The sequence below is a fragment of the Protopterus annectens genome, chromosome 8.part0 (genome assembly GCF_019279795.1).
Source record: "Protopterus annectens isolate FY-2018-M chromosome 8.part0, PAN1.0, whole genome shotgun sequence".
Classification (NCBI taxonomy): domain Eukaryota; kingdom Metazoa; phylum Chordata; order Ceratodontiformes; family Protopteridae; genus Protopterus; species Protopterus annectens.
In genome coordinates this window covers 1,811,833,115-1,811,858,713 of record NC_056741.1, presented here as the reverse complement: position 1 = coordinate 1,811,858,713, position 25,599 = coordinate 1,811,833,115, and the positions used below count along the sequence as shown (strand labels likewise).

Sequence of the window (25,599 nt, the reverse complement as noted above, 5' to 3'; positions counted from 1 at the left end):
ATATAAGGAAGCCTTGGGGAAGTTCTAAGAGTTACTAAATAAAGGTAATAGACTGGGATATTTGTCCAAAGATGATATAGACAATAAGTTTAACAGTAAGGGGTATACTATGGCTCGTTTTTAACTGTCTGCCTAAGATTCACAAATATTGTTTTAATCCTCCTGGAAGGCCCATTGTATCTGCATGCAAATATTTCCTACATAATATAGGTGTGCTACTTCATAAGCACCTATTTTCTTTTGTTGCTAAATTACACTCTTACATTGGGGATACTTTTGATATCATAACTAAAATATTAGATATCAACTGGACAAGTGATATGTTCTGGATTATGCTGGATGTACAAAGCATATATACTAATATTAAACATGCTTTTGTTATAGAGGCTGTTAAGTATTACTTAGGGGTGAGTCCTTTATGGAGTTATGCTATATGCTATAGAATTGGTCCATTTTTGTTTAGTGAATAATTATTTGAATTTAATAAAGAACTATATCACTAGTTACAGATGACTGCAATGGGGCACCTTTCACCCCCATGTATGCTAAGCTGCTAATGGGCTTATTTGAAACAGAATATCACGAGTTTTTTAGGAAGCATATGATTTGGAATTATAGATATATTGATGATTTAGTGTTCATTTGTCAAGGGGGTAATGGGTTAATTTTGGAGTTTGCAACACTAGTTTGATTTGAAGTTATTTTGTAGGAAGCTAAATTTAGCATACATTTTTCAAGACATTGAGATTCAGGATTGCTGTCCTTTTAAAAAATGGAGTAGCTTTAATCCTGCTTTGCAAACAAGCAGTTCTGCATTTCATGATGTGTGTGAACATGAAATTTGAGTATGACTAACAGTAAAGTTCAGAGAAGCTTTTTTAACTTGACTAAACATGAAAGGTTGGCATTGTCCAATTTGAGTTCCAGGTCTGATTTAAGATGCATGAAAGCTGACAAAGGGAGCAGGCTCATTATCATGTATCAGGCTGATTATGTTCAGGAAATGGAAAAATGCTTGCGAATGAAGAATATAAATGTATTTCTTTAGTAGAAAATCATTCATGTTATAAATACATACATAACATCTTATTAGACTTGCTAGCTAATGGATCTAATTCTCTTGAATGTTTTCAGTTTCTTGTTGTTAAGAATCCTAAGATAACGGTTTTGTTTGGAATACCCAAACAAACCTATCATTTCTGTAGGAGGGAGTGGAACAGAATGTATTTAATTATTTTTGGATTATATTTTAAATCCTCTTGCACAACAGTTAGACAGTCATGTCAAAGATTCTTGGCACTTTTTGGACTGTTTAAGGCACTTCACTACTGAAGTTGCTGGAATCACACTTTTCACATTCAATGTTAAGTCTCTATACACTGGTATCCCTATTACAGATGGTATGGAATATTTGAGACTATTTCTGTCTAAATTCACTGACTTTACAGGGATACCATCAGCACTATATGTGAACTAATGGAAGTAATGCTGAAGAATAATTTCTTCACTATTAATGGCAAGTATTACCAACAAAAGAAGGGGGTTGCCATGGGGGCCACCATGGAACCTTCCTTTGCTAACATTATCATGTGGTGGTGGAAAACTAAAATACTTAAACTGATCCTGTTTTTTAGCACACATTAAAATGTATAAAAGATTAGTCGATAACTTGTTTCTCATCATGGACACATCCACTGACCAAATAAAGCAGTTTATTCAGGATGTTAATAATAGTGTGCAGTTTCTTTTACTTTAGATGGCTTGCATGTCTGCGTACCTTTTTTGGATGTCACCATCAGTTCTACAGAGGTTTCAAAGAATTTTTAGGAAACCTTGTTTTTCAAATAACTATTTGCACTATTAAAGTCCACACCCTGTTTATATGAAGAAAAACTTTCCTAGGGTCCAGGTGATCAGATCATCTTGGCTTACCACTGATCAAGATATTTTTTAGAGACTATAAAAGACATTCTGCTCAGTGACAGAGGATATGAATTAAGGTTGTTAGACCGTACTACTGATGAAATCAAACAGAAGAGACTAGAAGTGTTTCTCCTATTTTAGTGAGCAGTATGTCAGAAAATAAGGACAAAATATTTACTGACAGTTTTATTTTAATGTTTTTTTCTTTTGATAGTTTGCTCATGGGACTGGCTTTCAGCATTTGTTGGTATAGTTTTCTTTCTCGTATACAGTTTTATTTTACACATAACAGTGGGTGTTGGGAACATTAAGGACATTATTAACAGGAACTGGAAGGTGTTTAATGGAAATACTGATGTCTTTAAGGTAATGGGTGCTTCACCCAATTTCATATGCAAAAAAAGTATAAGTCTATTAAGCACTATTTGCAAAATGATAAAACCAAGAAGCCTTGAGCATTCACAATGGAAAAACATGGGATGTATAAGTGGGTTTTGCGGTGTCTGTAGTTACATCTCAGAAGGACCATCTATTATACTTTCCCACATGGACAGAAGCATTGGCATTAATGTCCATTACGACTGTAATTCTACAGGTCTGGTATACATTGCTATTTGTTCACATTGTGAGGCTGTCTATATTGGTATGACCACCAGAAAGTTACAGAAATGGATTAATCAGTATTTGTATGTGATTAGACTAAAGACAAAAACAATGCACTTTATAAGTATTCTTTAACCTATGTTTCTTTTAAGAAATTTTATTTCTTGGTTTTAGAACATCTATCTGAATATTACATGGGTGGTAACTATAAAAAAACAGTTGTTGAAAAAGGAAACATTATGGCAACTGAGAATGCAATCTGACAAATGCCTGGACATAATGATACTATAAGTATTAAATGTTTCTTGTAAAAGTATTTATGTCATATCACTTTAAATTTTTTTTTATTGTTACATTAATTGGTTAATTCATTAACTTATTACTTTCTATTTTGAATTTTATATAAAAGTGAGTGATTATCAGCTTGGTTTAATTCTGAAGAAGTCCTGTGAATGAAATTGCTAAATAATAAAACCAATCGTGTTTTTGTTGTTGGTCTCTTTTGTTCGTCTTATCTGTGGATGATTTTTTTTTTTTTTTTTTTTTTTGAAGGGCAGGCACAGCACAAGGAGGGGAGGTTGCATTACTGTTGTCAGTCTTAGAAATTAGGACATCTGGATCTTCAAACTCTACTTCCTATGCGGATAGTGAATGAGGAGGATAACCTTGTTATAAAACCAGTCTACCCATCCAGTTAACAAGACTAGCCTTGGTAGTCAAAGTAGTACATGGCTGGTTCACCAAAACCTGTTCCTTGGCTGATGACACTTTACAAAGCTACTGCATGATAAATTTATTGAACAGGAAGGACAGTGTCAGCCTAGGCACAATACAGAGTACACCACTTAGCAAAACAGAATAATTCATATCCAGACTCAGTACTGGAATTCCAGCCACGGAACTTCACAAAGAGATTCACAATTATGACTTACTGACAACAGAAGCAGAATGGAAAATTTTGTGCAGGTCTGCCCCAGGTTCACAGATATTGTGGCATGTAAGTTAATGAAGATGTAGGATAAATACAACAATCGGGAAACAGAACACTGTAGCTACAGACAGCCGTACAGAGCAATTAATGTGCGGCATCCTTAACCTTTAGCCTGCATCAGAGACTGCTGGTTTACTCCAAAGGTCAGACGGTCAGACTTAAGTTGTGTATTAACATGAGTTCTAAAACATCAGTACAGTCCATGAAAACAATGGTGGTATCATCACTTTGTGTTATACAAAATGTTCCACCGTTCTCACGTAGTTACAAACTTTCTGTCCTGAACAGTAAAGCAGCTTCCTCTAAAGCAATGAGACAACAGCTAGAAATGCTTAGCCAACATCAGACATTGTCAAAGCTAGTTTACACAGCATTTCGGATTATTCCTGCAGGAGGTAAAACACAACAAGGTTAAGTCACTACTAAAATATGACTAATACTACACCACCACAGTGTTACAATGTATTGCTGATAATAGAGAAAAGAATTATGGAGGTGTACATTGAGGCTCACCATTCAGAAGCACATGCAGCTTTTGTTGTTCCTGTACAAATTCTGTAATAATGTGGGAGGGTGGCTTACACCTACAATATAGCAATTGTAGGGTACTTTAATGATACATAGCTCAAATGAAGTTCTGGCAAAAAAAGGTCTTCTGAAATTCACTTTTATGATAATTGTACTTTGAAACAGCAGGATTATTTTTAGTGATTTGCTTATTAACCAAAAATGGCACCACAACAAGCAAACGTTAATACAGGTAACTACTTTACACTGCAAAATGTATTTTGGTGAAAAAGCTATGCCTTGCAATTTTTATCACTAGCAGTGGGCAATGTGTTGGATAGTCACTTTTGCAATTGTCAGTGACTGCAAAATGCACTCTTTTTGAATACACTCACTGTAGAACAAGCCTTACTCCCCAGATGCAGTGACCTTGGATTTATTTACATTGAGTAAGTGTGTGTATGTGTGTGTGTGTGTGTGTGTGTGTGTGTGTGTGTGTGTGTGTGTGTGTGTGTGTGTGTGTGTGTGTGTAGGGGTCTCCCTTAATTTCTAATCAATTTTATTGAAGCCAAGTACAATTCAAACTCCTGATGTTCACATCTGAGACAAGGAATTATTTTCTGTGAAGAAATTAGACACTGTCATTTGGGCTAGCATGTCTGGCTTAAGTTTTTGTACATAATTTCAGATTAACCCATGTATTATATGCTAGCATGACTACCTATGATAATGTAAATAAATTCTTACATGTTGACTTATAACTTGTTTGTACAGAATGTTTTAAAGACTTGAACAGTGTTCCTTTACATTTCTAACTTCACATATTTGTAAAGAAGATTCTATATGCAAACTGCCTCAGAATCAGCTGATCTGCAGATGTCATCTGAATGTTGACAGTTGCTATGTGTTATTGTCAGAGGTTGAAAGACAGGAAGCAACTTTAGAAAATAGTGGTTGTTTGATTTTCAAACCATAATTGAAAATTAGAACTGGAACAGTTGTAACAGTTAAGCTAGTCTGCAAAAGAGCCTGCTAAAGACAGATGAAGTCAGTTGCTGTCAGTTAACAGCCAGTTATAGTTGCCAGATGCTCACAGTTGTACTGTGCAGTGGATACCAAAAAAGGCTCACCAGAAATTGTAAGCCTGCCTTTTCTCAATTGTAATAATTTAGTTTAGATCAGGGACAGTGCTCTTTAGTCAGATATGAAAGCTGTAATTAATCAGTTAAGAGTTTTTCCTGAATGTTGGATTTCTATCCTTCAGTATTGATTGTATTTTCCTGGTGACTGAGTTCTGTTTATTTACTGGAAATTACTGTTTTATATTTTTAATAATTTTGCTCATTATTACATATTTTTATTAACTTACATTGTGGCTCGTTAATCAGTGTTTATTTAGTGATTTAAGAGTGCTTATAACTGTTCTGATAACTTCTTGGGCCACTCCAAAGGCCTGGCTGCTTTAGGTCATTTGCTATCATTTGTTTTAATATCTAATTTTCATAATTGGACACCCCTTTAAAAAGGCACGTAGGCTCTCTGATTGGTGGCAGTGTGTTACTGTATTATTTTGGGGAAGGGGCACAGCTGGAAATCTGTGTCAGGCTCTCCCAGAAGTGTTTAGATGAATGATATTTAATTTAAGTGTGAGTGTATCAGAGGTCTTAAACTGGGACACTGTGCTCTGAAGTCTATAATAAGCAGTTACATTAAGGGCGAACCGAAGTATACAGTCCAGTTCCAGGTTATAGAGCATGTTTCTGTTGTACTCTTCAGGGAAATTGTGAAATTTTACTAGTGGGGAACGTCACATTATTGTTGGCAGTCTGGTGGGGAATTATCCAGACATCACAGCACCCACAGTTTATTAGACTTATTTCTAACTCAAATGTTTGCCAGCTGTAATGAATACTGTAAGCAGATATGCTACAAGGAAACAGCAAGAGTAGCTTTACAAAGTTTATAAAAAAAAATTATTTGTTATTCTCCAAAAGCAGAATTCTGGTGTACAGCATGCCAGTTTTTATGTATTTATTTATTTAGCTTTTCTGCTGAAGTATTTCTAATAAACATTCCTACCACACACACCAACATCTTTGTATACCAAGTGACTTCCTAAATAAGGGTACAGAGAAATATGACAATAAACTGGGTTAAAGAGTTGCCTTGCATTTAAAAATACTTCATCAGTTTACAAAAGTGAGCAGTTCTCTATTGCAGAATTATCAACACTTAACACTTACCCAAGAAATGATGAACTGTCGTAAATACTGGTTATTGGAGTATATTCTTTCCCGAAGCAGGGGAACAAATGACACTAAATCAAACTTGTTACTCTCTGTTACAATATCCTGAAAGATATAAAAAATACAGAACCATTTAAGCAAATCTGTAATAACATTATGAACACACTTCAAAAAATGTATCTGCTGAATCTACACACTGAAGTTAAGGCCTGAATGTTTAACTTTCTGAAGATGCAGTTTGGCAAAACTAAGAACTTACAGAATATGGTCAGTGTAATACATTCTTACAAACTGGCATCTCCATAAGACAGTCCTTTGTAGGTTTCAAAATACAACCACTGCAAATTCTTAAGTCAAATTCATTTACCAATCATTTATGCCCCCACTTCCCAGCATTCAGTGATACCACAATGTATACCTTTAAATGAGGAAAAACAGTGAGTACATTGAGAAAGACACCAGCATCACATTATGGTTACCTAGAATGAGACCACTACCCAATATCCAAAAGCATCCCTGTGTAAAAGTCATTTTCCTTGATCAGAAATGAAATAACAAATCCTAAACTTGTACATTAAGAGAAAAAAGGCCCTGCCAGTGTTGTGTTTTTATATTAAAAACATCAAGCTTCAATAAAAAAGCTATATTGTGAGCTTCTGAAAAGTAAGCAGTAGTAGCTCTAATTTCCTGTCTATGCCTTGGGCAGAGTAGTTACAAGGTTGGGCATGTGAAGACAAAAAAAAAAAAAACATGTAATAAGATGCAGAAGATGCATATGTATAGTTCTGAAAACAAATTAATGTCACAGTAACTTTTAGGTGAATATGTCACGATCCACAACTATTATTAGTCAAACATTCTATCTTACTAGACTATTCAAGCAAATATTTCAGAACTTTACACTTGAGTTTCTTTGAGACTTCTGCGGTGGTGCAGCGGTAGCGTTGTTGCCTCACAGCAAGAGGTTTTCCCGTTCGATTCTCGACTGGAGTGTGGGGAGTGCCTTCTGTGTGGAGTCTGCATGTCCTCCCCGCGGTTGGGTGGGCGTTCAAAAGACATGCGTAAATGGACGTGCCTTCGTTGAAGGTTGAACATTGAGCTGGCACCTCAGAGTTCGTGAAAATCTACTGCTAATCATTAGCAGACCCGAGTTCAGCTGTGGCGACCCCTAACCGGGAAAAGCCGAAAGACAACAACACTTGATTTTCTTTGACCTATATTTACTCATGCAGATAACCTTCATCCTTACTTTCTAAAACTCTGTCTTGCCCATAACCAGAGCATCACCAACAGACAAAGGTAAAGTAACTGGTGCAGTCTTTTGTTTACCTTAAAAAGGGTCCCTAACTGTTTAAATTGCTTGCTTCTCTTAAATCAGCTGCATTTATTTAGTGTCCTTATGACAGCCTGTCACAGGACAACAAATTGTCTAAACAACAAAGCCATGGTCAAAATTCACAAGGCAACCTCTGGGGCCTTCAACATTTACTGTTCAAGCAGTTTATTAACTCCCTATTTCCAATATAAAGCAATTGTTTTATACTTATATTTAGATTATCTGGTCTTCTTTAGAAATGTCCCCTCACTCTCCAGCATATATTTTCATGTTCAAAGTTTAATATGACTAGAACATGTATAGCTCAATCTTTCACCAGCTACTCCAGCAAAACACATTTGGAAGCTTCTGAACATAAAACATGAGGTGTTTCAGTATGTCACAACATAATGAGAAGTGGTTAATCCAGGCTTAAAGATCAGATCTAAACAACACCCACAATTTAAGGTTGCAATGAATAAAAAGACTGGGTTAAAGGGTTCAGGACTCCATCTAACAAATGTATACTGGCCTTTAGATCACCTTCAGGAAACATGGCTTCCGTACTTACTGGGTATGTGCTTTGACACTGGTTTATTTCAGTAACTTACTTACTAGTGTTTAACTTTATAGGCAGACCACTCCAAAATGATATTTTTATGCTATGATTTGGCCCACAAGACAAATGGAGCTACAGACAACCAGATAAGCCAATCACTATAATGTAAGCATAAAACAAAGTGCAGCGAATATATAGTGCACAAAATTAAAATTAACAGGAGACAGATTAGCTGACAGACTTTTTATTCAATGCAGAGTAGTTGAAAGCAATGCTAAATCTCTAATAGGTTCATAGGTTGGTACTAGGCTATCGGCCCTAGGGCCTATACAAGCCTAGCCATAACAATTCCCTGGCTATTTCTTCCCACAGTATTTACTGTCTAGCAGGGTGACTGACGTGATCCCTGGGGTGAATTTCCTATCTCCCATCCAATCATCAAGGTTCCTTTTGAAGAGGGCCAAAGAGGCGCTCTGCTTGACGTGTATGGGCAGTCTATTCCAGAGTCTGGGGAGTCTCTGGGTCAGGAACCTATTCCTTCAGCATGTTTTGTTCATTGTGATGACAAGGTTTAGATCCCTGGAGTGTGTGGCTCTGAGGGATTGGGATTTCTTTAAGTGTAGCATGTCCAACAGCTCTGGGTTTGACATGGCCTTGTATGTTAAGCAGAGATCGCCTCTGAGTAGACGATATATGACTGTCAAAAGACACAATGCAGAAAGACCAAAGTCAAAAGGTCATATGTCAAAAACGTGGTACCATATGTGACACTGCCAGTCCAACTATCTGGAATTTTGTAAATAATTCTATGTCATTTGTGAATATTGATATGATTTATACAGAACTGCATGTTATGTACTGAGCTTCAAGAATGTAACCACAGCATACCCTGCTGGAACATAGAAGATTAACTTACAAAACTTCAAGAAAATAAGTTGAAATTAAGTGCTTTACGATGTTCTATAAAAGCTGGTTTCAATGCAGCAAGGAGACAGGATGTCTAGAGCTAGAAGTTTTTTCTGTTGTCTTGGAGAGAAGTAGTTACTAGGTTTAAAATGTAAAAAAGAGATTTACTGCTTTATGACTTCCTAGCAACTGCACAGTTCTGAGAGATATGTATTTCTAACACAGAGATGTTAAAATTTTGTTAAGTTTCTGCTTAGCCTGGGAACTGAAGTCAGGTGACAAAGAGTGATGTCACTCAAGCTAACCCAGCAGTAAAAAGTGATATTGATTTGGGAAGTCTCTCAGAGAGAGACTGGGCATTTTGTATTTTGTCTTGGATGTAGCAAGAACATCCACTCATCATCATCATCATCATCTGCATTTTCCTGTCTGTAAGATTCAGGGCACAGTATCTCTCTTAGATACATATAGGAATATAGTAAAGATCATTTTAGATGTTTTCTGTATTTATTTGAGACTGTCCTGCAATGTTTTAAAATATTTCCTGTGATTCTGAACTCTGAAATCACTGTGTTGATGTACTGAGTATTGTCTTGTTCTTTTATTATTTATTATTAAATATAGTTAAATATATCTTTGTGGCTGATATTTATGAGACATATTCAAGCTCTTAGCGTACTTGCATATGTATTTGGTGACACTGTACAGGCCACTCGCTTGGTCAAAACTACCATTTGGATTATTAGTAACATTACACAGTAGGATTGGACACCCTTTGTAAGGGCCTTATAGTAGCTGATAAAGAGTTGGTTGGTGGCAGTGATAACTATCTTATAGTCTGGGCAGAAGTGGGCATAGATAGTAAACCTGTGCCAGCCTGTCCCAGGTGTGTGTGCGTGTGTGTGTGTGTGTGTGTGTGTGTGTGTGTGTGTGTGTGTGTGTGTGTGTGTGAGTGTTTGTATATAAATCAAATCTTAAAGAGTGTGCGTGTGTGTCAGCTACTTGGACAGGGATATGTAGCCCTGGCTGGGCAGAGAGAAGGATGCTGGAGGTTTTGGCTTGACCACTCTGCTGAGATCTCAACCCTATAGCTGTGCCAGTGGGGAGTCTTATTGGGGATATGGGGAGAGAGGGAGGGAGAATCCAGTCCCAGACTGACTGTTATCTCTGTGTGCTCTTAAGGGAAACTGCACTTTACTGTGTGTGTACTTGTCGTCCTCCCATTGTGTATGTCCCTCACTATGGCAAGTGGTGAGGATTGAGGCTCCTTGATTACTGGGCCAGTTGCAGGGGTGTCACACCATATATGGCTGAAACAAAAAATATTGAATATGTCATAATGTAAACGTACTGAAACACTAGCCACCACAAAACCAGAAGAAAGCAATGTAATGCACAGAACTGCATACAGGCACAGAAAAGAAGCAATAGAAGCAGACAGCTATTGTACTTTAGCTTACGTGAAACTAATACTATGTCAGCACTCAGACATTATAGTAGAAAATGCACTGAATGCAAGTGAAAAAAAATACGTCACTTTACAAAAACTGAAGAACATTCCTTGGTTCCTGAACAACTCCAGTTGAATTGTGGAAAACTCAAAAGACTGCAAATAAGCACTTGGATGCCATCACAGTGACAGACGCAACAGTAACTACTGATGTCATATTTAACCCCTTAGCTGCCATGCTTTTTCAGTTTGGTCACCAGAATATTGTCCGTTTTGGGTTATTTTAGTTCTTTGATTTAAAAGACTATATCCTCAAAATGGTTTAACATTTATTCATTAAATTGTCACAGAATGTTACTGACAGAAGTATCTATAATACACCATAAAACTTGGGCCTTACCCTCAAAGAAAACAAAGGAGAAGGCATCTTGAATTTTAATATTTATGATTATGTATACAAATATGAAAATATTCCTTTTACGTATGAAATCACACCAATATTATATATTTGTTTTTGTTGCCTTTTGTTTATTTTTAGTTTGAAGAGAACTGAAAGCTCCACCATATGTTTTCTGCTATTTTGTAAAAGTTTCATTCTGAAAATTTACAAATGCCATTCTTGTCCAAATTCCCTCTTAACATCAAGATATTCTTATGCAGTTTTCCAGACCTCTAGTTAATCCCAATTTCATTTTTTTGCATACTCAATAACTTTTACAAAAATATACAAGAGAATTTTAAATATGAGTACATCTCAGAACATGCAAAATATGAATATTTTGCCCAAACCACACAAAAATGACAAAAAAATATTACTTTTCCATAGAAAAGAGCATTATTTTTGTCCCATTTCATATGAACACACCAATAATTGCATTCTTATATATACTAAATGCATCAGCTTAAAAAATGCAAAAAAATGCCTCTTTTATAAAATAAATTTGAAAAGCGTAGGACACCTAAATGGCTATATAAACTACTGGTCGTCCCTATCAATAACGGGCAATTTCTCTGTAAGCACATGAATTTCTCAAAATAATATGTCATGACCCTCAGATGATCCCCAGATACAAGATACACTTAGATGGTTGTTCCAGTTGTAAAGACACATACACAACTTTACCTTCTTGTAATGGAGTTTACTGCACATGAGTCTAAAGGAGAGGGGGTCATATGTCCAGCCAAGGAAAAAAATGCTTTTTTTCGGGAGAAATAAATAAAATGTTTACTTATGATGCAATGACTACACAGGAAAGAAGTACTATAGGTCATTACACTGAGCAGAAATTCACCTCAGATCCAGAGTACAAAATGACCATAATACAACATGTTAGACCAGCAGTAAAGGCACACAACCTATGGCCACAAAGTCCTCTCTTTGTCATACTTTGAGACATCATTACAAAACGTTCAGCTAAAAGCAACAGGGTATTTAGCTACAAAACACATCTAAGACTGCAACTGAAACCTTACAGCTCACCTTTGACTCTGACACCACAGCTTTAAGGATATGAAAGAATAGGACTGTACTCATGGCATGTTACTATTGGAAAATATATTTTTTTCTGGTGAAATACGTAGGACTTTATACTTCCGACATACTAAGAATTTAGTATGCATGTATTCTGGAAAGTGGTTTTACCTAAGCTTTTGTTCAGAAGTTAAATAGCCCCTCAGCCAAAACTAACCACAGAACCAGACAGTAACAACTAAAGCCCTCTGAAATGCTGGCTTCACCAGCTTTCTATAAAAAAGGCCATATGCCAGTTCCCTGAGGGCAGGTCATAATATAAAAGTCCACAGACTTCTAATAAATTACTAGCATACAAAACGCACACGTAGTGGCCCAGTGGAATGTACTCCTGAGATGGTACATTACCTTTGTCCATGAAGGAATCAAATAAATATAAAGCCCATGTTGCTCATCAACAAACACTGTTCCCCCAATTAATCCTGTAACTGCCATTTTTTTTCATACCTCAGCTAGGACCAAAAAAATGATACCCACATTCTCTGTACTCCTGATGTCTCAAAAGAGAAGAGAATGAAAAAATGCACAGCAATGTATTTCCACGTAAACGTTAAATAAAAAAATAAATACAAGCGTATCGTGGTGTGGGCAGTGTGTATTGCTACCACTGTCATCAGACATATCTGGTTTACTACCAGAAAAAGTGAAATAATATCAAATCATAGCAATGAACTTCAACTTGGAGTTCTCAGACACTAAGCTCTGTCTGATAGCCTACCAAGACAGAGCAGTGATCACTATAATATGATCAGTCCCAGCATACCTATTGTTTTCTTCCACCAACTGTTTCCTGCAATCCTCAACTTTGCATCTCCAAAATGTGGAACACTACCTCTCAAACAGTGTGGAACAAATATACAAAATATGAAAAACAGGAACACCTACTATTTCAACTAGGAAGTTCACAGCCTGGTTAATAACAGTTTCTTCATATCTACTAAAAGCTTGTGGGTAGTGTCTATCTTTACTACTGCCCATAGTTTTGTCTAGCTGTCTGCCAATATTTGTAAGAAACAATGCATCTGCAAAGAAAATTAGCTCACAGCTCTAAATTTCCTGACAGCCTGTAGTCATATGACTACTTGATCAGAGATTACTGGGAAAGCAAGGTTTTTGGTTGCTCTTAGCAACCAACTGTAGACATTTAGGCTAAAAAGTTGCCAGTAGTCTCTAGCCAATATTAATAAGCAACTACAGAGTATCAAACTAGATAGCTCTGGAGTCACTTGCTAACAGCAACCAATCACAGCTAGTCTAAGTACTTAGTAATTAGACATGGGTTAGCTACCTATACCCTATTACTATGATCAGGAAAAAAAGCCAAGTAAAACTACATTTAAAGGACAACAAGTGGATTTGATTATTAAATGCTCAGCTTCTCTGTCCTTTTTCTCATAGGTTCATAGGTGTGTACTAGGATAATGGCCCTGGAGCCTTTACAAGCCTAGCCCATAGGATTACCCTGGCATCGTGCCACCCAACCTTAGTTCCCAGTGCCTCTGTAGAGTAGAGCCACTGGAGTCATCCCCAGGGTGAATTTTCTATTTCTCATCCACTCATCAAGATTTCTCTTGAAGAGGCCCAGTGAGGTCCTCTGTTTGACATGTATGGGAAGTCTATTCCATAGCATGGGCAGTCTCTGGGTTATGAACCTGTCCCTCCGACATGTTCTGTTGATTGTGATAATGAGGTTGAGGTCTCTGGAGCGTGTGGTGCGGAGGGATTGGGATTTCTTTAGATGTAGCATTTCTAACAGAGCTAGGTCAGACATGGCTTTGTAAATCAAGCAGAGATCGCCTTTAAGTAGACGATATGAGACAGAATAGTTGGAGTTTTTTTAGTCTGTCCATATAGGACAAGTATTTAAGGCCTAAGATACTCTTTGTGAGGTACTTTTGCGGCATCTTCAATTGTTGCAGGTGTTTAGTGAGGTACATGCCAAATGGAGCATTGTACTCGATGACTGGCCCTAATGAGAGAAGAGTAGAGGGAGACAATGACCTCTTTCTTCCTGGATGCAAAACCCTTAGTAATGAGATGTGCCACAGAGAAGGACTTTCTGACCACAGTTGCAATGTGGTGGTCAAAAGAGAGGTTATTGTCAACCTGTGTTCCCAGATCTCTTATAATGCCTTACAATGACACATTTTTTTGGCATTGAGCTTAAGGCCATGGTTCTGACACCAGTCACTGGTCTCAGTGAGGCCTTTCAGTAGGATGTCAACATCACTTGGGAAGTTAATAATGGCTCCCAACTTGCAAACGTCTGCAAATTTTGTCAGCCAGAGTCCCTTCATGTTGGCCTGAAATTTAGAGAAGTAGATACCAAACAGGAGAGAACCCAGGACCAATCCCAGTGGGACTCCACTCATGACTGGTCAGCAGTATGACTTGGAGTCAGCTACTTTCACATTGTGGGTTCTATCAGTGAGCCAGTTTGCAACCCACCTAGTGATATAGGGGTTGAAGGCCTTGGCCAGATCAAGGTAGGCTGTATGAACCACCTTGCCTTCATCCACAGCTCTGGTGACTGACTCAAAGAAGTCGACCAAGTTGAGCAGGCATGATCTACCCTTCACAAAACCAAACCGTGTGGGATCCTGAGTTTGGAGATTCCCTATATCCTTGTTTATTAGGTCCATGCTGATGCGTTCCATAGCTTTGCATATCAGACTTGTCAGGCTAATGGGGCAATAGTTCCCAGGGTCTGTAGTCGCTCCTCCTTTGTGTTGAGGGATGACTATAGCAGTGCACCATTCAGTAGGGACAAAGCCCGAGGTGAGGCTGTGACTGAACAGGGCACACAGGTGAGGTGCCAGTTCACTCTGTAGTTCATGTAGAACACAGCCAGGGATATTGTCAGGTCTCATAGAAGCTGTATTCTTGACATTGGACAGTGCTGTTTTAACCTGTGCAGCAGTAAAACTGGGTGCTTGGCAATCTACTGGTATTGTAATTGGTCCTTTGCGGGGAGGGGTAAAGTTGGCACTGAATCTGTCGGCCAGTATATTGACAATATTTGTTGGCTTGGTATAGGAGGTACCATTGTGCAGTAGCTCAGAGCAAATCTGGGCATTGCTGTGGAGATTCTTTACATAACTATAGAAGGCCTTGTGGTTGTCTTTACTGTCTGCTGGAATTCTGTTTTCATAGCTAGCTTTAGAGGATTTGATGAGGGATCTCAAATTTTTGTTGAGGGTGATAAGGGAGTTTTTCCAGTCTTGGTACTTCACGTTATTCTGCATCAGTTTCCTCCTTTTGTTGTAGAGTTTGTTTATGGCAGGGGACCACCAGATCAGCTTCCTTTTTCTGGAGGAGAGCATCTTGGTTCTACTGGGTATGGCGAGATCCATGCATTTGTGTACATGTTCATATAGTGCATTGGTGTATGATTCGGCAGTCATACAACTATTCTCCATTTGCATGGGTGCCGTGAAGTTATCTACCTCTGTTTTTAGGAGCCCAAAGTTATCTTTGGAGAAGCTTTTCATGGTGGTTACCTTTGGGGGGGGGGGGGCGTGGATTTCCAAAGAGATTAGTTTGTGGTTGGATCTAACTACGGAGGAGTTGACTATTGGTGTACAGCAACGATCACCCATGTTAGTAATGACCAGGTCAAGGATGTTGCTACCTCTAGTGGGGGTAAGAACGAGCTGGTCAAGAGCATTAGAATTAATGAATTCCAGGAAACGCTGAAGTGTATTGGTACATGAGTAGATTTTCCAGTTAATGGAGGGGTAGTTGAAGTTGCCCAGTATGAGAGTGTTAGGTGGGTTCCCAATATTCTCCAGGGTGCTTAGGAATGTGGAGTGTGAGTCTTAGGACATGGTTGGGGACCTAGAACAGGCTACGACCTGAATCGCTGTCTTACCCAATGTTAGCTGCACCTGAGGTATTGCTAATGCGTTATGTTCAGCTACCAGTCTGGAGGTGTGTGCATCCTTTATGAATATGGAAACACCAATGCCTTTGGAGCTTTGGTCCAAGTTCTGGGGCTGAAAGGTGTGGAATGAGTTATAGCCTGGTAGTGCAGGGATGCTTTCTGCTGCCTTGAACCAGGTCTCTGTTACGGTACAAATGTCAATGTTCTCCATTTTAAGGAGTGCTTCGGGTGAGTGCATTTTGAGATTTAGACTTCTAGCGTTCAGCAGCATGACCCCCAGACTGCATTTGTTTGTAGCTGTTACGGTGGTAATTTGGTCTTTGGAACAACACCTAAAAAAGGCACTATAGAGGTGGCAACAGCCTTGGCCAGTATCCGGAAGCCCAGGGGTGACAGATGCTGGCCATTTCTGGCAAAGCATCGAGGTCTGTCAATCATGTCATCCCAGGCAGACAGATACTGAATCCCCTTAGAATGACACCAGAAACTTAGCCAATTGTTGAAATCAATCATGTTCTGCTTGTATTGTGGTATCATTCTGGGTGATGGCAGGATGCTGCTCAGGGCTAGGGTTATACCCACCTGGGCTACATAATCCAAGAGCTCCTCCATGTCTCTTTTCATGTAGTCCAGGGAGGTTTGTCTCAGGTCATTCACACACACGCACATGTGCAATGACAGAGTCATATTTGTACCGGTTGTTGAGGGACTTGAGTGTGTGCGTTATGTGGTGGATCTTGGCACCTGACATACAGCTGACTGTTACTTTCTCTTTCTTCAACCTAATGAGTGGGACATCAGTGTGCCTCACTATCGAGTCACCTATGACTAGTGTGCTGGGCATGCTGTTTTGCCTTAGGGGCTTTGGTTGAGTGGCACACTGTTTAGGAGAGTTATGTGTCTCGTGATTAGTGTTGTGTTGTGGTGGTCGAGTGTGTTTCTGCCTTGAAGGTCTCTGCTGTTTGGGTAGATTTTTACTGAGAGCCTCCACGATGGTGGGTGTGTGGTTTGTGTTTTTATGTGGAGGCAGTGCTGGTGTGTGTATTGGGGAGGGATATGTGTTCCATGTAGTGTGGTGCAAGTGTTGACCTTCTCCTCTTCACCAGCTATTCCGGTCTTGGATGGAGAGTGCATGGCTTCCATTTTGGATATATAAGTACATCTCTCGCAAGTCTGAGTGTTGGGAGGTAAGAGGAGAGGGTTGTCGGTGTATATGAGACAGTTGCTACATTGCCTCAGGATGCTCAAGTTCACCAGGTTAATAGGAGAAAGCACAGGGATCTGACCTTTAGACATGCCTGGAGGGGTGAGCATTAATAATAAGTACTGGAGCTGTTTCCTTGTAGAAGGTTTAGTGGTGGCAGCACTTTTGTGTGCTACAATAATTGCTACAAGAAGTCTGGTATGGTAAAGTGCAAGACTAATAAGCTAGTAAAAGTGCAGGAGAGGAGAGAACTAGCAGATCTAAGGGAAAAATTGAAGAGAAGACTTTGGCACCTCTCAGAAGCTTACAAACAGTCCTGGATACAGCAAATCTGTATCTGGAGTAGACTTGTTATAGGAAAGGTGGGAAACAAGCGCAAACATGGGCTTTTAAACCTGAAAGTTGAAAGAGATGAAAAAAAAAATACCCAAACGGCCAATAAACTACAATTTCTGGGCCAGAAACCACTCTTCTTGTGGTAGACATGTTACCTAGTGCTTATCACTCCCACTGATAAGTAAGAAGGCTTCCCTCAACACAGAGGGAATGCTATGAATAAACAACACTGCATTTAAAATATTTTAAACTTACTGTTTCTCTCCACTACAACAGAACCTTACTGTACTGTGGTGTTTTCACTTTCAAAAACGTTTATCCTGCCCTGGAAAAGCTTGCTGCAGTCTGCTATTCATTGATGTCATCAAGGCCACTGAATACAGGTAGTTTTCTGGCCAATTCCTCCCCAAACTGACATCATCATGACCATCCTAAAAATCCACCCATGCTATGATGTCACAGCTCCCTGGTCCTTCCCATACCCATACAGAAAGTAAAGGCTAGAACAAGGAAACAATACACGAGTCAAGTCTCCTGCTGTGAGCTGTCAATCACAGCAGGTAAGAGCTCAAATTACCCTTAGCACTTTGACAGCTAGGGAAGTTAGGTGTGAAGAGAGATGAGTCAAAGTAGTACAAATCAGGCTTCACAAAATAAATGCAGTTTAGCCATTCTACAAAGATGCAACAATAAAAAGCACTTTGAAAGTCTGTTCTGTGGCATTTGCACTCTTTGTGTTTTAAGTAGTCATTGGATAGCATGAAATGCTACTTAAAACGAGCTGACTGAAAGACAGCAGTGTATGCATGTAAAATCAATGCAGTGACAGGAGCTTTAGGAAGAAGGAGGCTTGCATGATGTAACTTTTTACAGACTAGCACTGCATTGTGGGATACCTAAAGGCAGACTAAACAATCAGAATTCCTTCAAGATGCTAGACTCCATGTGGTCAGACTCAGAAATGAAGTATAAAAATATTTAAAAACCTGTAAATAGTCCCAGAGTGGTGTTAAAATGTAGGAAACACCAAACCATGATGAAATAAACACTTTTTTGAGTCTATGGGTGCGGTTCTCCTTCAATTGTTTTTCACTGGAGCACTCAGCAGGGAGCAGTATTTCGCAGCCAGGGTACATGCATCAGTGTGCACCACCTATGAAAATTAGTTATCATGACAACACATCTTAGCTACATTCATTAAACGGATTACATCTTTTCAGAGTTTCCACATTTTCAGGTATTACGGTATTAACCTTTTTGCACTGCTGTGGTTTACACTGCCACTCAGTGTTCATACGTGTGTACCAGGCTACCAATCACTGGGGCCTTTTTAAGCCTAGCCATGCATCCCAAATCTCTGACAAGTTCTACTACCCTTGATTAAGTGTAAGTAGGGGGCTTGGGAGATGAAAATTTTAAAAGCAGGGGCCTGGGAGATGAACCATTTACAGGCTACTATTTGTCCATTAAAGACAGTGGTGCCAAACCAGGGATGAATTTCCTATCCTCCATCCAACTGTCCAACTTGTATTCAAATTGGGGTAGGGAGGATCTCTACTTCACATGGATGTGGAGCCTGTCCAGAGAAGGGGTAGTCTCTGTGATGCATACCTGTCTCTCCCACAGGTTCTATTTATATCACAGGCAAGGCTTAAATCTTTAGAATGAGTTAATTCTGGTACTGTTTGATTTGCAAATATACAAGTCCATCAGAGTGCAGTCTGACAATACCTTACATGCCAGATATAGCTTTCCCCTCAACAGCTTGTAGGAAACAGAATACAGGGAACAGAGGTTTGAGGAGGTCTGCACAGGCCATATTATTTACACCCTGTATTCTTTTAGTAAGGAACCTCTGCAGACGTTCCAATTGTTGGATGCACCAGGTTAGGTGCATGTCAAAGGGGGCACTGTACACAATCATAGGCCTGATGAATGCCAAATATAGTGGAACAATGACCTCCTGGGACCAAGATTCTATACGTTTATTTGTAAGTTGCAAAACACAGAAAGATTTTCTGACTACCACAGACACATGATCATCAAAGGCTAAATTACATTTTATATGGGTCCCCAAGTCCCTGACTACTGGGTTGACTCTTAGGGTGTGTTGTCAATATGATAGTTACCAAGGGTGGCTGACTTCCCAAAGGATACTATTAAGCATTTCTTAGCATGTGGCTTTAGTCCATGGCTCTGACACCAGTTATTGGTCTGTGTCAGCCCTTTTTGGAGAACATTAGCATCAGTGGGGGAATTCTATTATTCCTCCTAATTTGCAATCATGCAAATTTGGTCAGCCAAAGGACCCTGATGTTGGCCTTGAAATCAGAGAAGTAGATGCCAAAAAGGACTGGTCTCAGAACCTATTCCTGAGGGACACTGCTAGTGACTGACCCCTTCATAGAGGTGGACTCCCCAGTTCTTGGGTCCTGTCTTTGAGCCAGCTAGCTATTCAGTGGGTGAAATAAGGGTTGATAACTAACCTTTTTGTGTCAAATGCCTTGGCTAGGTCAAGGTAAGCAGTGTGAACCATTTTGACCTCATCCATTTTGGTGACTTTCTCAAAGAAGTTCACCAGGCTGAGAAGGCATGACCTGCCCTTGACAAAAACAAAATGGGTTGGGTCCAGTGTCGGGAGCTTTCCTATGTCATTACTGATCACTTCCATGATAACTCTTTCCATGGCTTTGCATACGATGCTAGTGAGACTTATGGGTTTGTAGTTTCCAGGGTCTATAGATGGCCCATCTTTGTGCAGAGGGATCATGGTTGCCATTCTCTATTCATGATCCAGGAAGCCTGTTTGGACGCTATAGTTAAACAGTGATTTCAGAGGGTCTGTATGTAACTTAGCTCCTTACAGCACATTTATGGCACATTAATTTTTTTAACTTTAACATCACATTCTACCAGTTATATCTGAATAGTCCATATTATGTACTTCACCCACTCACTTTTACCATAGTCTATTACTAAGCTTAAAGATAATTTTACTTTTTCAGTTATTCTGTTTCGATAAACAGATATGTCCCAGTAGGCTGGCAGCTCTCTTACACAACAGCCCTAGACAGGGGAGTTCAACTGATATACTGACACACAAAATACCCGCCTGCCCATCAAATTCTGGGGAAAGTTGAGGGAAGCTCTTAGTGGATGCTAATAATTAGCTCTTGAGGAGAGTGTTCTCAAGAGCAGTATAAGACAGGAAGCATGCCAGGGCATTACACGAGGCAGTGGGCATGCCTACATGCTGTGTGGCTCTATTATGCATCACAGGGTGTCTCCCAGTCTGATGATGATGATGAGGCAGGTGAAAATATAATGTACAGAAAGAAAAAAAAGAACTTGTTGAGCCCTACTACAGCCATAAAGAATGAAAGAAAAAAAAACAGGAATAAAAGGATACATCATATTATTCCATTTCTGCTAAAACTGACAGCCAATACTCTTTGACAGCAACTGTTTTTTGTGTGATATAGCAAAAGCTCCTTGCCACTGTTATTTACTCAAATGCTATGCACAACTGTTGACGTTTACTGCTCTGTGTTGCACATCGTTATAAAAGACAATTTCACAGTTTACACTGTTAATTTGATTTTTATACTTTATTGTACTGTTTTCTTTTAAACATTATGCACAGAAATACCACTGTTATTTTTCAAGTTGTAAGTAGAAAAATACCAGTTCTGAATCATTTTATTTTTATGTCATACTTCACTTCAGATTCTGCACTGCCCTTTCAATTAAAGTACTTTTCACTACCCATCACCATTGTTGTCATGCACCTTGAAGCATACAACATTATTTATATACGCACATAAATAGTTATTTTATGTGTGTGTGTGTGTGTGTGTGTGTGTGTGTGTGTGTGTGTGTGTATATATATATATATACATATGGGTCTCCTTCTAAATACTGTAATTTCAGAATCCCAAAGACGAAAAAAACGAGATGACAATCATAGAACTTACAATACTGAACCGCATAATTTCTTCCAGGGCAAGTAAACACATGTTCAATGGGGGGAATTATGCCTTTCTCCACTATAGTGCAATCCCAGAGCTGGTATATATAGTTGAGGGGTTGGGGGGAGTAGCCCCCCACCTAGGTGGGTTTTAGATAGTGTCGTATGTTTCATTGTTGTGTTGGGCAAGTGTTTACTTGCCCTGAGAAAACTTACGCTGTTCAGTATTTTAAGTTTCACAACTGTCGTCTCGGCATTTTCGTCTTTGGGATTCTGAAATTACAGGATTTAGAAGGAGATCCATGTATACACACATCATATACACACACACACACACACACACACACACACACACACACATATATATATATATAGATATATATATATACACACACAAACAGACACACACACACACATACACTAGCGCAGTTTTTAATTCTGCATATCAAAGGGAAAAGGAGGTATGGTGATTTGAACTGTCTGAAAAAATATGACACAGTTTCAAACAGGGCTGTGAAAGGGCAAATATATACACGTCTTATTAGTCACAATTCTAGTACATTGCAAAGGTACATTTGACTGAAAATACATTTGACCGAAAAGCCATTTAATCAAAAACTTTCTAAACAACACATATACCATGAAATTCGTTTTTTGATTAAAAAAATGACTGAAAGCACATTTGACTGAAAAGCTATTTGACAGAAAAGCCATCTCAATGAAAACATTCTAAATAACATATATACCACACAAAGATTTTTATTTTTTTTTGTCAGCCCTTCTGCATCCTCATACCCCCTTAATTATATATTCTAATATCAAGGTCACATACCAGTGGATAAGAGGGAAAACACCACACACAGTGAATTAGTATTGATGAACAAACATCTACAAATCTAGGAGTACAACTTGATGGTGGGTGCTACCAATCCACTCAAAATGTTCTAAATTACTACCCTAACTACCATTCTCAAAAATGGCACCACAAATTCCATTTTTAGACTTTCAAAGTTTTCCACAAAATTTCCTTTGTTATACGTACCTTCAACGAAACATACTACAACCATACACATACACACACACATATATGTATGTATGGGGTTATATAAAGTAATCAATTGCACACTAACTTACTCCTCTATTCATCCAGCACAACCAATCTAAATACTGACCAATTTAAGCTACATACTATTGAAACTTAAATCTTCTTATATACAAATACTTCTAACATCACCCCTAACACCATCCAGATCCCATATCTCACAAACAGTATTTAAAAAAGGTAAACAGATACTTTCATATACTTAAAACAATATTCCAGGTCTTCACACATTTCCTTCGTTTGCCTCTCATTGCTTAATTAAACCAAAGCAAAACTATAAACTATAACTTTGCAAGGAGCTCCCCTCTGCATTCACCGATGTGAGTGACAAGCCCAAAAACTCCCCGGCATTATATATACAAATTCCAAGGCCACATCTAATCAGGAAAGGGAGGAATCGTCCAAAACTAACAAATTATTGCCAGCATGCAGTCGCATGACACACCAGCAAAAACAAAAGTAAAAACACATAACACATCAGCAAAAGCACTGGTGGCATTCCTGCAGTAAATGGATCAGAAAAATCATCACATAAAACCATCCTACCTATCAAACTAAAGCTAAAACACATAAGGTACATGTTATTATCAATAAAACATTCAATAATAGCACAAAACAAGAAGGTATGTACTCACCATGTATGTAGTCCATCTCACCTCACATTCTTACCCGTGGATTTGGAGCCAAACCTCGGCTCCGACTCGGCCATACTCTAGCTCGAAGTCTTCAATTGGCTCATGGCTAAGAGGTATCCCATGGTGCAATGCACCTATTCCCCAGATCTTGTTTGCAGTCAGCTCACATACACACACACACATTAAACACGTTGAGAGGAAGAACCAACTCAACCTATCAAGAAGGAGTGCTGAAACCAGAGACTCGACCTCTAGGTCCTCCAGGAGGGGGGTAGGTGGGTGGGTTAGTAAGAATATAAGGCGAGATGGACTACGTACATCAAACGTTATGGTGAGTAAATAACTTCTTCATGTTATGTAGTTCAATCTTGCCTACATTCTTACCTGTGGGACAGCAACTCACTGGAAAATACTCCTGAGCACTGTGGAAATAAATGAGGATCTGCCCCTTGATACCAGATCCAATTTGTAATGAGTAATAAAGGTGTGAGGAGATGCCCAAGTAGCTGCAGCACAAATATCAACCATAGACATCCTAGCCTGAAAGGCAGTAGAATTAGACACCGAACGTGTAGAGTGAGCCTTTACCTTGAAGGGTAATTCCTTGCCATTTGAAAAATAGATGAAGGAAATGCAGCTAGAAATCCATCTGGACAGAGTTACTTTGGAAACTAAAGTCCCTAGTTTTTTTTCCGAAAAGAAGACAAAAAGTTAGTCAAATTTTCTAAAATCTTTTGTTCTATGTAAATAGAAATCTAATTGTCTGTGGACAACCAGCAGATGAAACTTAAATTCTGCCTTGTTAGAGAATCCAGGGAAAACCACAGGCAACTCAATAGACTGTTGAGGTTGACCACTGAAGCAACCTTAGGCATGAAGGAAGGATTAGGTCTTAGCGAAACCCTATCCTTGTGAAATATTAAGTAAGGGGGCCGGACTGATAAAGCTTGGAGTTCAGAGATCCACCTAGCCGAAGTGATGGTCATCAAAAAGAGTGTCTTCCAAGACAAAAAATTTAGGTCACAGGTTGCCGCGGGCTCAAAAGGAGGTGAGGTAAGCTGCTGTAGCACAAATTTAAGGTCCCATGGCATAACAGGATCAAAGATCGGAGGTTGTAGTAGCATAATCCCTTTGAGAAAGTACCTACAAAGTCTATGTGCCATTATATTGGGTTCATTAGCAACATGAAAAGTAGAAATGGCTGCCAACTGCACTTTAATAGTTGCCACAGCAGATCCCTGACTAAACAGTTGAGATAGAAACTCTAAAATCGATGAGATGGGAGCTGTATTGGGATCAATCTGTCTTTCATGGGCCCAAACGGAAAATCTCTTCCACTTACTGGAATAAATCTTCCTAGTAGAAGGCTTGTGGGAGGAAGACAGAATATGAACCACCTCCAGTGAAAAATCATGAAGCCTGACTAGGAACTGGAGCAGCCATGCTGTCAACCTGAGGGTTTGGATGGAGGGGTGGAACTGCCCTGACATACGAGTCAACAGATCCGGCTCTGGGTCAAGAATCCATGGCTCGTCCATTAGATCCATTAGATAAGGGTGAAGAAAGGGGAACCAGATCTGACGAGACCAGTGTGGAGCAATCAGTATCATTTTGCTTCCCAAAGACTTTCTGAAAAACCTTTGTTATCAGGGGGAATTGGAGGGAAGGTATAGAAAAGACTGGAGGGCCAATCATGAACTAGAGCGTCCCTGGGTGTTTCCCCTTCCGGGGGAATAAGGGTGAAGTAGCTGCTGCATTTGCATTCAGGGGGCTGGCAAACAGATCGCAGCAAGGCTGACCCCCATCTGTGGAAAATCCGTTCCGCCACCTGTTCATTCAGGGACCACTCGTGAGGCATCAGAATAGCTCTGCTCAGCCTGTCGGCAATCACGTTGGACTTCCCCGGAATGTGCGTTGCCACTAGAAAGCGCTGGGATACTGCCCACTGCCACACTCGAAGAGCCTCTCTGCAAAGGGGATACGACCTGGTTCCTCCCTGTTTGTTCAGATACCAGACCACAGACATGTTGTCTGAGTGGATTGCAATTGTCCTAAGAGGAAGAAAGCTGTGAAGTGCTTGCAACGCTAATAGCACCACTCTCATCTCTAAGACATTGATATGCAAATGGATCTCGTGTTCCTGCCAAGTGCCTTGGACAGTCCTGCCGAGATAATGCCCCCCCCCCACCTGATCTGGGAGGCATCCGTGGTCACAGTGGCAATCAGAGGAGGAAGAACGAAATGCATACCCATGTTGCGATTGCTGGTCTGAAGCCACCAGCGCAGATCTTGCTTGCACCTGTCGGTTATTACAACAAGATGGGAGAGAGGAAAGTGCTGAAGAGACCATTGGGCAAAAAGTAGCCACTGAAGAATCCTCATGTGAAGTCTTGCAAGAGGGACTAGCATAATCATGGCAGCCATGGTACCTAACAGCTGGA

At 39.4% G+C, this 25,599-nt stretch overlaps 1 protein-coding gene across 2 annotated transcripts in view; it reads right to left on the bottom strand.

Annotated features, from left to right (window-relative positions):
• Positions 1-25,599, bottom strand: part of VAC14 (VAC14 component of PIKFYVE complex) — a 3,391,123-nt gene that overhangs the window by 3,078,809 nt on the left and 286,715 nt on the right. For both annotated transcript variants that reach the window (XM_044081299.1, XM_044081298.1), the window contains exon 5: positions 6,268-6,375. In XM_044081299.1, coding sequence (XP_043937234.1) covers positions 6,268-6,375 — 108 coding nt within the window. The remainder of the gene's footprint in view (positions 1-6,267; positions 6,376-25,599) is intronic.